Genomic DNA, 14,338 nt, shown 5'->3' on the forward strand with positions numbered 1-14,338 from the left:
TTGTCTTTCATTTTGAAATAAACTTTTCTGATGACAGGCATGCTGTGAAATGCATGTCGCACAGGAAAATATAAAGATTTATGTTTTTAAAAAGATTATATATGCATGTTTTCAACAGATATTTTTGAAAAAACAAAATTTGGTTGGTTGTACTCTTAAAAAAAAAAAGGTGGGTTGTGATTCAATGACGGTGACAAAAATGAGTCCCAGGGTGAGACCAGTTGAGAACCCCTGCTCTAAATGACACAACATTGGGAACAAAATCAAGGATTTGTTTATGTATCATCACTTATTGTTTGTCTGACATACATCAGTTATACTGAGTTGAAAATTTATATTTTTTTAAAATCCCAATTAAAATCTATTGCTCAGCAGGATCAAACAGGTCTGTATTTGGTCCCTTAGTGAAAATGGGGAGTGTCACAATACATAATATTTTTACACATTGGGATAAGGATTATGAGGGGATATTACTTCTAAAAAAAAAAAAAAAAAAAAAAAAATCTAACCTAGGCAACAAAAAGTTATAGAAACTCTGATGTAATAAAACATGCTAACAAGCATACACATTGTGTTGTAGCCTCATATACTTTTATTAGGCTCCTTGGGCTAATACTTTAGTTTTTTCACAATTTTTATTTATTCCTTTAATTACAGTTTTTATGGTATGATTTTCCTTCATCATTTCACTCATTAAAATGAAATAATTATGTAGGTATCATATAATCTTAGATTTAGCACAGTAATTTAATACTTTCTTTCAGTAATCGTATGTCATTGTAATAAATGCTTTTAAAAGCTATTGTTGTTGTCTTACTATTGGACACCAGAGGGCGCTGTGGAGCTCAACCACAACCGGAAGTGAAGTTACGTCCACATCACTTCCGCAACGCGCACCACAAACAACACGAAACGCTCCTGAAACATTGTCGTAAGTATCTTAATTTAACCCTTCAGGCCTGTCAACATCGGTTTAAATGTATTTAAAACAGTCTTCTGACTCATATGCAGGTAAATGCGATTAGAATACCGAAAGGGAAACAAGAAAAGCACAAGCTAACGAGACCAAAATCATGAAAAAGTGATTTATTTTTTTATGTTTAGTATGAACATGTGTAAACACTTAAAATGCGTTTCTAAAACCGTGTATTTTTCTAACGTGTTATGGTATCTGGTGGAGGATGTTGTACTTTCCTGGTGATGTGGCATAAACCAAACCTTTGTGACTAAAACTTTCCATCTTTGACTGTTGCCTCTGAGTCAGACTGAAGTGTAAATAATGGAAATTGAATAAGGCTGTAGTTCAGCTAAGTTTATTATTATTATTATGTGAGGTTCTTTATATCTCAAAGAGTGAAAATGTAAGGTTAGACCAAGCTTAAAGGGAATCTGAGATAGATATATGTTAATTTTTTTAAAGTAGAGACCATTTTTTTTGGGGTAGATTAAGTAATTTCACATTTTGTACTGGAAAGAAAGGAAATGTGTATCTATTAAAACTGATTTTGTGACTTAAGCAAGACACACAAACCCACAACAACTGAAGTGCATTGGAATGAAAGCAGGTGTTCTTTCAGAATCAGAAATACTTTATTTATCCCAGGGGGAAATTTGTGTTTCAGAGGCTCGAGAAATATTAATATAATTTGGCGAACATTCAAAATGTATAAAGATTTTATCAATCACAGGAGACTGTTTGTTTGCCAATTCGGTATATTTAGCCAATGGGTTTATAAATATCTTCAAAATTAAGTAGAACATGAAGTTGGGTTTCCCATTTCTCAGCTCCATCAGGTGTGACAGATCATATTAATTTTAGGCTACAGCTGCTGGATATAAATAAACTATTTATTATATATTAATGGGGATAAACATTTCTTACCAACCTTTAAAGCACGTGTGTCAAACTCAAGGACCGGGGGCCAAATCTGGCCCTTTAGAGCATCCAATTCGGCCTGCAGGAGACAGTAGAAGTGAGAAAAAAATAATGAAAGTGTAAATTAACAAAAAAAAAATCACTTGTGTATATATCTCAAATTCCCAATTTTAGTGAAACTCCACAATATTTTTCCAGTGCTCACAGTTTTCCCCATGCTTATACCACTCGAATGCAGTCATTTTTAAATGCAAATTGTGAAAAGAACTCCACAAAATTCCTCAAAATTAGACACCCCTGCTTTAAAGTGTGAATGATCTTGGTATCGTGATCAGGATCATTAATCCAGATAAATGCTAATATCTGACAAAGAGAATATTTCTCTGAGTGCTCTTGTTACTGTTAATACCGTCGATCAATATTTTCTAAAAATGTTTTAATGTCTCTTCTCCTTTAGTTACCTGACTGCAGATTCTTACTAAATGCCAACAGAAGCACCAAAAGGTGAAAACTGTCTCGTCGACATGGACAGTAAGGCTGGAGATCTGTTCGGTGCTGAGGAGTCGCATCCCACTGGCACAAGAGGAGCTGGAATCCTTTCAAAGTACCGCACAAGCTTTATTTGCATATCATGCCTTCTAAGCACTAATCATCACTAAGTGGCAATGTTTGAGGAGTGCTTTAGTTGCTAACGTGCGCACCTTGTTTCAAAGGCTGTGGCTTCCCAAAGGCTTCTCGGTCAGTATGGCCAAAGAGTGGATCGACAGACGCAGAGTGGCCATACGACCGTGGGCAACCTTCGTGGACCAACGCAAGTTTTCCAAACCACGTAACTTTGGAGAGCTGTGCCAGAGGGTGGTGAAGAACGTGGAGATGTTCAACAGCAACTACACGTTCATCTTTCTGGGTCTCATCCTCTACTGCATGTAGGAAAACCAAAGCTTTGTTCTGATTTGTTTGGGTTTGGGAAGGTGGTGAGGAAAACTCTGTCCTTCATTACTCTAAATCACATTATCCCATGTGTGGATTTTGTCTTACATCCATTTGCACTCAGAGGGAAACTTAACATTTCAAAATATTTGTGTGTATAAACGTCTCAATAAATGTTTTCTTCTAATGTAGCTGCACTTCCTCTAACGATCACATTTATTTTGTCTCTACTGTTTAGAATCAGCTCACCAATGTTACTGATCGCCTTGGCTGTGTTTGTTGGTGCCTTCTACATAATACACCTCAAATCTCTGGAGTCTAAGTTGGTCATTCTTGGTGAGTAAAACATTTTATGATTTATTCAAGTATTTTTATTCACCTCTTTGAAAAAACAAAAAACAAACCTTGTTCCTAAATCAGTGTTAATTTTTTTTCTACCTTGTACATATAAAGCTTTATTACTTTTTTAAATTATTATAATTATTATACTATTCTCTATTTGTTTGCTTGTGTTTAATTTATTTATTTTGTTTAGTTTTTTTGTGGCATTCAGTGTAGTGAACAAAGTAGGAATTTCATTGTGCAGGGAAACATGTTTCTTTACTGTGCAGATGTCATGCTATTTTTCCCCCTTTTCCATTTGTTCTAAGAACCCCAAAAACATAGTATTAGAGGTTTATTTTCCCAAACTCACCTGTTTTCCAGAGTTTTAGCCTCTGAAAAGTCACTTCCCGAGCAACTCTACACAAACAGGCTGATTTGCGTCCTACTTATGCATATTCATGAGGGGGCGTGTCTATAGACGGGACACCGACTTCCTCTTCCCCTTACAGTGATGAAGGGACAGAGGACGGCCCGCCCTCCTCCCACCCACTCCGTAGCTGAGCTCATGCTGCTTGATAAACACGAGACAGAGCGTGGGGGCGGGGCGTTTGCCGGTACATACATAGACTGTAGAAAACACATACATACTGTAGCACTGCGTGAAGGACGCTGAAATGCTCACCTTCATGGGCGTGTCTGTTTACATGTCAATCACGGCAGAGAGCTTCCTGGAGGTGCGTGTTCTCCAGTTCAGTGCAGCGTCAAATTCGTCATCAAATTGGCGCGAGGTGTTTAGGCTCGCCCTGCAGTAAGAAAGGAGCAAATCACCCTCTAACTAATGATTGAGGGAATCAATGAAAAAAACACTTTGGGCATGTGTTTGAAGCCCAAATAGCACTTTTATCATCCCTATGTAGAGAAAGTGACTTTTCAGAGGCTGAAACTCTGGAAACAGGCGAGTTTGGGAAAATAAACCGCAAATATTGTCTTTTGGGTTCTTAGAACAAATGTAGATGGGTGAAAAATAGCATGATATGGGACCTTTAACATGGTGCAATTACGACAGCGGAACAAACTACAAAACAGTAAAGTGGTTGCAGAGGAACTCTGTGCATATGTACGTCATGCTTGTAGCAACTTTCAACAACATGGGGAAATGTAAATTTAACAAAAATGGCCTTTGCTGTAAAAAGTAACACTGCCCTTAAGGTATATTAAGTATTTGCTTGTGTTTGAACACCAGGCAAACAGCTGACGACCCCACACCAGATGGGCGTGGCCGGAGCTGTCTCTCTTCCTGTGTTCTGGTTGGCTGGGGCTGGAGCTGCAGTGTTTTGGGTTCTGGGTGAGTCGACTCGCATTAAAAAAAACACACACTTTCCTAGAGAAATCATGGTTTCCTACCTTAATTTAATGGTTTCTGTTTTTACTCCACCTCCTAGGAGCCACGCTGTTTGTGATCGGCTCCCATGCGGCGTTCCGTGAGCTGGAACCTTCTGACATGGAGGAGCTCCTGATGGAGCCGGTCTGAGGAACAGGTTCAACACTCAGTGATATTAGATCTGGAGGGAAATTGGTCTTCACCCCCACAATGATAAAGGAGAAGCTGTTGCTAAGCTAAGTTTGTGTTATTTTCCTCTTTGTGTTTTCTTCCTCGCTCTGTATGAAATTACTCCTTGCAATTGCCTCTGACTAGTTGGTGGCGGAGCTTGTGTACAAAATGTGTTCATGTACATTATAAACTATTTGTATACAAGTATTTAAGCACATGATCATACTCAGTTATTGTTTTTCTTTATAATTTAAAAGCCTTGGATGCCTCCGATTTGTGTCAAATCTCTCAAGCTTCAGATTTTGTGACTAAATAAATCAAATTAAGTGTCTTAATGAATTTTTCTCATACACATTTAGCTGGGTGTTGATTTTAGAAAATCGATTTTTGCTTTCTTCTTTCTTGGATTACATACATGTATTATGCATTTATACAAAGAACTACGTTACATGTGATGTTCTTTCAGCTCTTCAATGTAATTTGTGCCATGGGATCATTTAAATTTTGCGTATAATAAACAATAACAAATTATGTCGGTTACAAAATGCACAAAGAGAGTTGGATGATTTTTCTTTTTTGTACACATTCATTCAGATCTGCAGATTATGTACGTTCTACTTTTGGATTTCCCTCAGAAACCCCTTTCCTTCATTTCCTTCTTTCTTGCCTTCAATCGTTTACATATTAACATTTAGGGGATGTGTTGTAAAAAGTGCAATAAATCTCTGATACAAAATATTTAGGATATTTGGCTTTTTATAAAACTGACTTTCCATCAGTGCAATAAATATATTGAATTCTCAATATTTGTGGAGCAAGACATTTGGTAAATGATTACCCATTGTGTTTTTATATAAAGGTGAAGTGCAGTTGAGACAATAAAAGTGCTGATTGCAGCTATGATGTTCTGTATGTGCACGTTTGGAGTGTAACCAGTACTACAGGACTGAATAAAAGATCAGCATCTAAACGTTTGTGGTGATTTGTTGACACATATACACAAAAAGCCTTTCATAATGTTCCCCACTTACAAAAAGGTTTCATTACAAGAGGCTCTTGCATGTTCAATAAGTGTTTATCTCATTCCTGGATATGCTACTGTATTATTTTCACAACACAAGTTTTTCTAAAATAAGTGGGTGAGACAAAATCAGAGCTCAAATCAGCATTCATACACCAAACAAGCTCAACTCAATCATTCCATTAAGTTCATTTTCTCTCTTTTTTTAAACAATAGTTAATCTTTCATCCATTCAGACCACTTTTTTCTGGAAATTCACTTTTAATACCCTGACATGTTTCGACTGCCAACTGTCAGTCTTCCTCAGAGGCGTCTGCTGATCGCTTTCACGTGTCCTTGAGTTCTTTCACGTTTTCTCAAGAAAATTCCAAAGTAAATTTCCTAAAAATAGTTGTCTGAATAAATGAAACCTTAGCTAAGCTCAACTCAGTAGTCTGGATTAGTCGTGACTGTTCCACCTGGAAAATATGGTTAAAAGCAAATCAGTCATGTGATCATCTATAGAAGTTTTTATATCAATAAGAGATTTTGGTTCGGTTGGTCGTAAATAGTATTTATATTATGTCCATGTCTGTATCTTTTATTATCATTGTTTTAAATGTATGAGGACTACTGATGGAAAGTAGCTCATGGTTAAATCTGGTACATTTACACAAAGTATTATACTGGTGTTCATTAATGTGCACTGTCCTCTCCAAATAAACAAATTAAGTAAAGTAAATATCACAACATAGTAGCTGTTTTTGAATGAACTTGACTGGTACAAATTTTATACTGTACCTTTGATAAAAAAATACTTTTACATTCATTTTTTTGTTGGTTCCTTTTAAGACAGGAATGAAAAAAATCTCACTTCATTATTTTTAATGAAATGAGTTTGAAATAAAAGGTTCTGATTTTGGAGAATCTAAAATGAACAGAGCAGGTGTTTGCAGACAACTGTTTGTTCAAAACTAACATGGTTCACAAACAGACACAAGGTGAAACATTGGGATTTTATATTAGGCAAAAAGTTAAACAAATTTAATAAGTGCTACAATGAATTACGTTTGTAAATTATTCATCTTTTACCCATTTTGTTCAAAGTCACACACAATCACAACCCCATTCATTCTTACACTTGCATTGTAGGCCTGTTAAACCAATATAAAACATTTTAGACAGTAGGAGAAAACACGCTCAACTCAGTTCATTTTGTCTTTTTTTTTTTGGAATAATAAACAACATTTTTCAGGAAATTTACCTTTATTCTCCTGATATGTTTTGACTGCCAACTGTCAGTCTTCCTCAGAGGCGTCTGCTGATCGGTTTGATGTGTCCTTGATGAGTTCTTTCATGTTATTAACATGAACAAAATGTCATGAAGGCTGTCATTAAGTGTTGTTCGCTAAATATGACACCTTTGGAGCTATGTTGGCATTTTTTGGGTTAGGTGGAGGGATCTAGTGGGTTAGGGGTTAGAGTTATGGTTTGGGTAACGAACGACACTTAATGACAGCTAATGACAGGTGACATGTCATAATAATGATAGCGTAATGTATAAAACTTCAAGGAAAGTGTTATCAACAATTCTTTTTTTTTATTTTTATTTTTTAAAGTTCCTTTTAAGACAGGAAGAAAAACTCTTGTGAAAAATAAAGCGAGATCATTTCTGAACTGAATTGTGTCTTAATGAGTTTTCACTAAAGAATGAAAGCAGTTTATGTTTCACTTGTTGTTTTCTGAGCACAGTTTACTTTTACTACAACATGTGTGTCAGGGGGTCCATGCAGTGAACCCATGGGGCCCTCAGCTCTCATATTAGTGTGTATATGTTGTTATTGTTACTGTGGCCCAGTGTGAATACACAAAGGATTAGGACATCTCCAAACATCCCAGCTCCCCTCTCCGTCTGCACCTCAGCAAAGACAGCAGCTCAGCAACCCCCTTCTGTCCCCCTTTTCCATGTGACCCCCACGACCTGTGCTCTGTGACAGCACAGCCAGAGGACCCCATGCTCAGGTTGCCATGACAATGACCTTGGAGGGCCCCTGTCTGTCTCTCTCCCTCACACACACACACACACAGAGAGAGGCAGACTTGCTCACACACTGCGGCAAAGGCAGGCGATCGATATTCTATTATACGTAGGGTGGCAGTGGGGGGGGGGGGAGTTGGGGGGTGTGAGAGAGGAGAGTCACACTGCAGTGAGATCACTGCAGAAACTCAAGGGAAATTAAAACGAGGGTGAGAGTTGCAAAAACTGATTGTGTGTCTGTTTGTCCAAAGCGTTTAATGTTGGTGACTCTATAAGGGCAAGAAGCCAAATATCAGCCTAAATGGGACAAAGTGACCCCTCTTAAATAAGTGTTCTTTATCACAATCATTATGTCGTGTTATGTATAATCGGTCATTTCTGTCCTCGGCAGGCAATAAGAAGTTCATTTTATATGTATGACCCTTGTTGTAATGAGAGCTACATACTTGCACTTTGTGCCCTTTGCTTTTTTTTTTTTTGTAGAAAAGGTTTAATTTTTTCTGAGGTCTATGGACAGAGGAGATCAATGAACGTATTACAAGTACTCGCGTTACTGTAACTGAGTTGCTTTTATGGGTACTTGTACTTTTTTGAGTATATTTATAAATCAGTCATTTTAACTTGTACTTAAGTACACTAAAAAAAAAAAAAAGTAATTCATTACATTTCTACACCCAACCATGACTGAGTAAATTGTTAGACATTGTGACATCCAGTCAGATTAAACGTAATGGGCCTGAGAATTGTTTTTATTTTGAATGTATTGGTGTTATTTATTTATGTTTTTTAAAGAATTGCACATTTTGACAAACTTTTTATTTTATACAGATGCTTTTGTGGAAAATAATTTCCAATTGTGCAACATTTGGTCTCTTTCTTGTTAAGTTTATACATGAGATGTTTACTGTATGCAAGGGAACAGTGGCAAGATTTATTACCAAAAATAAAAGTGGGGAGTGAAAGTAAATATTGTAGTAATTAATTGAGCTACTTTTTACTTTATGTATGACTTATTTGTACTTGAGTACAATTTCAATCAAGTAACAGTACTTCTTCTTGAGGATAAATTAGTTCTCTTGATACACCTATACACCAAAAGTTAATTTTATTTGTATGACCCTTGTTGTAATGAGAGGTATCATATGTGCACTTTGTGCCCTTTTTTTTTGTTGATTTTTTTAATTTTTTTTTTGTTTTGCAGAAAAGGTTTAATTTTTTATGAGGTCTATGGAAGCCCGTTTCTGCCACTAAAAACAATAAAAAAAATAATTATGGCAAGATATAATTATGAGTTAGTAAAGTCATAATTGTGAGAACATTATTTTTAATGTAAATTCATAATAAAAAAAAAAAAACATACAAAAATCTGACGGAATCCTCTTATTTATGTACTGTGGAGATAGATTTGTGTCTTTATTATTCAATCTCCCCCAAAAAACCTTTTCAATAAATTTTTTTTAATTTTTAATCAATGAAAAAAATAATGTCCAAATGCAATTATTTGAAAACTTTTTTTTCTTTGATCAAAAATATTTATTTTTTTATTAAAGTAAACTTTTTTTTTGCTGGAAAATGTAATTTTTTTATTGAATAATAAAGACACAAATCTAACTCCATAATGTACCACCATGTGTTGAATTCTAAGAACTGAATAAATGGCCAAAAATATGTTTTCAATGAATTATTATTCAAAGTGTAATTAAGAAACAGTCAGTGGTGGTGGACTGCTGAAAATCTAACTCAATATTTCACCCAGCGGTTATCGTATCGATCCAAAAAATGTCCCAATTGATTTTTTAAATGATGTTTTTTTAACAACAAAAAATCAAAACATTGAATTGTGCTGACATACGCATAGGACGCCCAGTCACTAGGTGTTAGTGAACCACATCAGACCATAATAAACTATCTCACTCCTCTATGGCTTGGACGTTGCGCTTCATTTTCATAAAACATACTGGGCACTTTTAAAAATGTACGTGGTTACTTTTTTTCAATTTAAGAGGTTATAACAGAAACACAATCTGTGGAAGAAGCAAAAGTTAAACTTTTTTGAAAAACATTATTTGACAGTTTAATCAACACACCACTTGTTTTGGATATTGGTGCTTGAATAGTAACCATTTACTTGTTCTCGCAAATTTTAGAAAAAAAAAAAAAATGAAATAAATTGTATTTCAAACTATTTTGTACTTGTAAAGGTGAAATATGTAATATTGATATTGCGATATGTCGAGCTGTACATTGTATTGTTTAGTATTGGAATATATCGTATCGTGAATTGTATTGTATCGTCAGATTCAATACAATGCACACCCATACTAACTCATAATTATTATTATTTTTATTTTATATTTTTGTGCAATCTGGCATCTGATAACTCCTGTAAAGCAGCTGAAATTAAGCAATTTCCCCTTGGGATTAATGAAAGAATTCTGATTCTGATTTGCCTGTTGTGCTGAATGAGACATTTAAAATATCTAAACATGTCGTACAGTGAATGTGTGGAACATTACCTTGGGATGTTGTCATCTTTTCCTCTTCCAGTGACAAGCAGGACAGAATACAGTTTGCAGATTCAAGTGGAACAAACTGTATGTACGGTGCACAATCCATCATTATCACTGCCATATTTACCAGTCTGTCCACACAGAATGATAAATGTAAATTTAAAATATTTCTGCACAACACTCTTTGTAACTTCATTGTTTTTGAAACATAGCTATCATGGACTTTTGCTTACATAGGATAAAAATTTAAATAATGATGTGGAAATGTGAAAAACTCTGTTTCCCTGCTTTGCTTCTGAACGGGAGAACCTTGTTAGCACCTCATCAGCTCCAGGTGTCACATCTAATCTAAAGAATGCAGGTCAGCTGTTCTCCAACCTTGGATTGGAGGAAAAGTTTGTAGAATGAGTCAAAGACACGATGGAGAAGGTTTCCTCCATTTTTAAAGGAGGACAAATCTGTATCTTGCTGATAAACAGGTTGAAAATCAAAATATGCCCTAACATTTAGTTGGTCTTTAAGCAGCCAAAAAGATGCCTACAGTATATATTTCACTTGGCAAACTTATGGCCCGGGGGCCAAATTCGGCCCTTTGGAGCATTAACTTCGGCCCGCAGCAGAAAGTAAAAATAACAGAGAAAACATGAATCATTATGTAAATGAAACTCAACAATATTTGACAATTTTCTCGGTGCTCATATCGCATGATTGCAGTCATTTTTAATGTTGAACAGTTGAAAAAAGCTCAAAATTCTTACAAAATCCTTAAATTTTTCTCGAATTATGACATTATTTCCCTTAGTTAAATAGAAATTGATCACAAAATGTAGGAAATATAAAGTGAAGATCCTGTTAGGACTGATATACATCACTTATTGCTTGAAAATGGTCGGTTTCTTACATATTTTGTAATTTATGTATATGTAGAAGTGTAAACTGGGAAACAATAAATTACTGTGGCCCTCTTGAGATCAAACTGGTCTGCATTTGGCCCCTGACATAAAGTCAGTTTGACACCCCTGATGTATTTTGATCGACTGTGGAGAAAATTCATGGAGGACAGGAGAAACCCTTCTTTGATTACCGGAATCAACCATGCACTATTTTAATAAACCTAGTTTAGGATTTATTATGATGACATCATAAAACAATGGAGGAGAACATTTGTGGATGAATTCAACAAATCATGAAAACAATAACAGTGCTGTCAATCCATCAGTATTTAATAACGCTCAAAGATGTTTACACTGTTGTACATTTATTTATTTCACCACACGCCACACCCACCTGTGCCATGACAGTCTGCCACCATATTTGTGTAACCCTGTGATAGAGGCGTAGACAAAGACACACAAACAGTTCCAGCTTGTATTAAATGTTCTCGATGTTTTATTGGTGTTGGTTTTTATTTATTTGACACACATGTTCAACTATTTGTGTATTTTTTCCATCTTGAATCTTAACCCTTTACAGCCATTTGAGATAAATCCACTGCTGGCTCTTTTACTGCTCTCCCAACACACACACATGCACACACACGCGCACACACACACACCCAGAGGGGGCGGGACTAATCAGCACCAAGACCTTGACTGAACCAGACTCAGTAATGGACCCCAGGCACGTGAGCCTGTGGTCCTCACTCGGACTGCCCCGCATCATACCAGCACACCTGCAGTGACAAGAACCTGAAAACTCTGAATAGTATCACCCTAAATCCTTACTTCGATGTCGCAATTCAAAACCTCCGGGATAAAATAACCGAAACCGAAGAAAATACAAAGCGAGAGATGGACATTTGCTCATTTTTTTTAATTTCCCTTCTTTGATGGTTGTCATGAATATCACTCCCGAGCTGTTTTAAACTCGTGTTTTTTATTGTTTCATTTAAATTCAATATAGAATTATATAGATTTCCTAAAGCACACAGAAAGTTTGAGTTGTATTACCACCTTGGAGGTGTACTGTAATACCAAGGTCAATGGTTCACACAGTGCACACAAACAGACACAAACTGGGGGGGGGTGGGGTGGGGTTGGTGGGAGGGATTGGGGAGCGGCTAGGGGCAGGAAGCCATGGGTGTGCTTCTTTGGAACTAAATGAGAAAAAAGCAGCTCTCACACACTCCCCACCCCCCCCACACACACACATCTTAAAATAAAATAAAAAAACAGATAAAATAACCCCCATCTCGCGAATTATAAAACACATTTTGCCATTACAAACAGAAGCAAAAAGGACCATTGGACACAATGACGATGTCTGGGAGGTGACACTGGTCCTTCACAGACAGGAGACGGACACAAGAGGTGGCAGTCAAGGTGGAGCAGATCTTAACATCTGTGTGTGATTGAAGGACAAGTAAAGGGTTGGGGGGGTTTGGGGGGGGGAGACGAACGACGAGCAGAGAGGAGCGAGAGCTGGATGGCCCTTTTTTGCAGAGCATAGACACTCCCTTTGTATCTTTAGCTCATTCAAACCTACATACACAATATGCAGCTGCCGTTTGGTAGATATATCGGTTTATGTACACAGCAGTGAGAGAACACATGCAAAGAGTATCATAGGGGACAAGAGAGAGAGAGGGGGGGGGGGAGGGGTCAGGGACGATGTAGAAAGTTGTAAAGGTGCTCTTGCTGTCTTTAATCTTTGGGGCAGTTGTGATGAAAATTGCTTCCTAGCGGTTTTTGTCTTTAGGGGGCGGGGCATCTGGTGTTGTGTCTTGCTGTGGATGGAGTGACGGCGGGGGTGGGGGGGGGGGGGGGGGGGGGGGGGGAGTGGAAGAGAATAAGTGGAAGATGTGAGGGGCTTTGAGCAAAGGAGCTCCACGGATCAATAGTATGTCTCCCTTTCCACCCAACCTGCAGTGAAGAAGAGAGAAAAGCCCAGAGGAAGAGATTATTCAGTTATTCAAACAATGTTAAAACATGTTTCATCTGCGTAAATAAAAATAAAATGTAGCCCAGCTTGTTCCACACACAGTCCCAACATATGTCAACATCAGGAATAAATAAATAAAGAGTATGTAAAATGTCTTCCTGTCAAACACTGCTGATTGTGTCTCTGAAATGAGAGGTTTGGATGTTTTCATCCAGAAACACTTGAAATTCCTACTTATAGGTGGGTATAAACTATCTATAGCAGAAGCATTAAACTCAAGGCACGGGGGCCAAATCCGGCCCTTTGGAGCATCCAATTTGGCCCGCAGGAGAAAGTAAAAATGACGGAGAAAACATGAATTATTGTGTGAACGAAACTCAATATTTGCAGGGGTTTTCCTGGCGCTTTTATCACATGATGGCAGTCATTTTAAACTGTTGAAAAAAACTCAAAATTCTTAAAAAATCTGTTAATTTTCCTCAAATTATTCCACAATATATATTAATTAAATAGAAATTGGTCACAAATCTAGGAAATTTAAAGTGAAGACCCTGTTGGATATTGTTGGTTTCTTACATATTGTCTATTTTATATATACGTACAAGTCCAAACGAGGGCAACATAATGTTGAAATCACTCGTTTTTCCCGCATTAAAATCTGTGGCCCACTTGAGATCAAACTGCTCCGTATTTTGCCGCTGAACTAAAAAGAGTTCGACACCCCTGATCAAAAGAAACATAAACCATATCACTTCCATCTAAAACCAGTAGGACAATATTTTTTTGGGGAAATATGGAATAAAATCACAGAGTTATAAAGTCTTTAGGTTAACGTGATAAATAAACACTCACCGCCTGGGTTCCGGCGGAGGATAAGTTTTCGGACTTCATCATAAACAAAGATGAGGAAACTGTAGGGGAATGCACAAAACCACCAGCTCGGCCTGTGGAGAGAAGGAGCAAAGCAACAATTAAATAAATAAACAAGTAAACAGGCGACCTCGTATCTTTAAATCTGTCTTTTTCTGTGTGTGTGACAGTGATTCTTACTTTAGAGGAAACATCCTGAGTGCTACATCCATGCCTGGGCAGTAGGACAGGAAGGCAGCCAAGGCCGTCTCTTCAAACAGGCCAAAGATCAAGATCTTGTTCCTGGAGAAAAAACCAATATAAATATATACGACTAGCCAAAGAGTTCATGCAAACGGTTTCCACCGTTGTGTGTTTA

The 14,338-nt window shown here is 37.0% G+C and overlaps 2 protein-coding genes across 3 annotated transcripts in view; one reads left to right on the forward strand and one right to left on the reverse strand.

The window, feature by feature from the left end:
* Nucleotides 1–840: 840 nt before the first annotated feature.
* On the forward strand, nucleotides 841–5,652 carry rabac1 (Rab acceptor 1 (prenylated)). Its single transcript, XM_028470999.1, has 6 exons — nucleotides 841–931; nucleotides 2,334–2,480; nucleotides 2,590–2,802; nucleotides 3,045–3,142; nucleotides 4,374–4,475; nucleotides 4,573–5,652. Exons 2-6 carry the CDS (start codon nucleotides 2,359–2,361, stop codon nucleotides 4,659–4,661), a joined length of 624 nt encoding a protein of 207 aa, XP_028326800.1. The 5' UTR covers nucleotides 841–931; nucleotides 2,334–2,358; the 3' UTR covers nucleotides 4,662–5,652.
* Nucleotides 5,653–11,596: 5,944 nt separating this feature from the next.
* The window catches only part of atp1a3b (ATPase Na+/K+ transporting subunit alpha 3b), a 28,375-nt gene continuing 25,633 nt past the window's right edge, over nucleotides 11,597–14,338 (reverse strand). For both annotated transcript variants that reach the window (XM_028470687.1, XM_028470688.1), the window contains exons 21-23: nucleotides 14,161–14,262; nucleotides 13,963–14,054; nucleotides 11,597–13,091 (exon numbers count right to left, since the gene is read on the reverse strand). In XM_028470687.1, the coding sequence (XP_028326488.1) occupies nucleotides 13,063–13,091; nucleotides 13,963–14,054; nucleotides 14,161–14,262 (223 nt within the window). In that variant the 3' untranslated portion in view covers nucleotides 11,597–13,062. The remainder of the gene's footprint in view (nucleotides 13,092–13,962; nucleotides 14,055–14,160; nucleotides 14,263–14,338) is intronic.

The sequence above is a fragment of the Gouania willdenowi genome, chromosome 16 (assembly GCF_900634775.1).
Source record: "Gouania willdenowi chromosome 16, fGouWil2.1, whole genome shotgun sequence".
Taxonomy (NCBI): Eukaryota; Metazoa; Chordata; class Actinopteri; order Blenniiformes; family Gobiesocidae; genus Gouania; species Gouania willdenowi.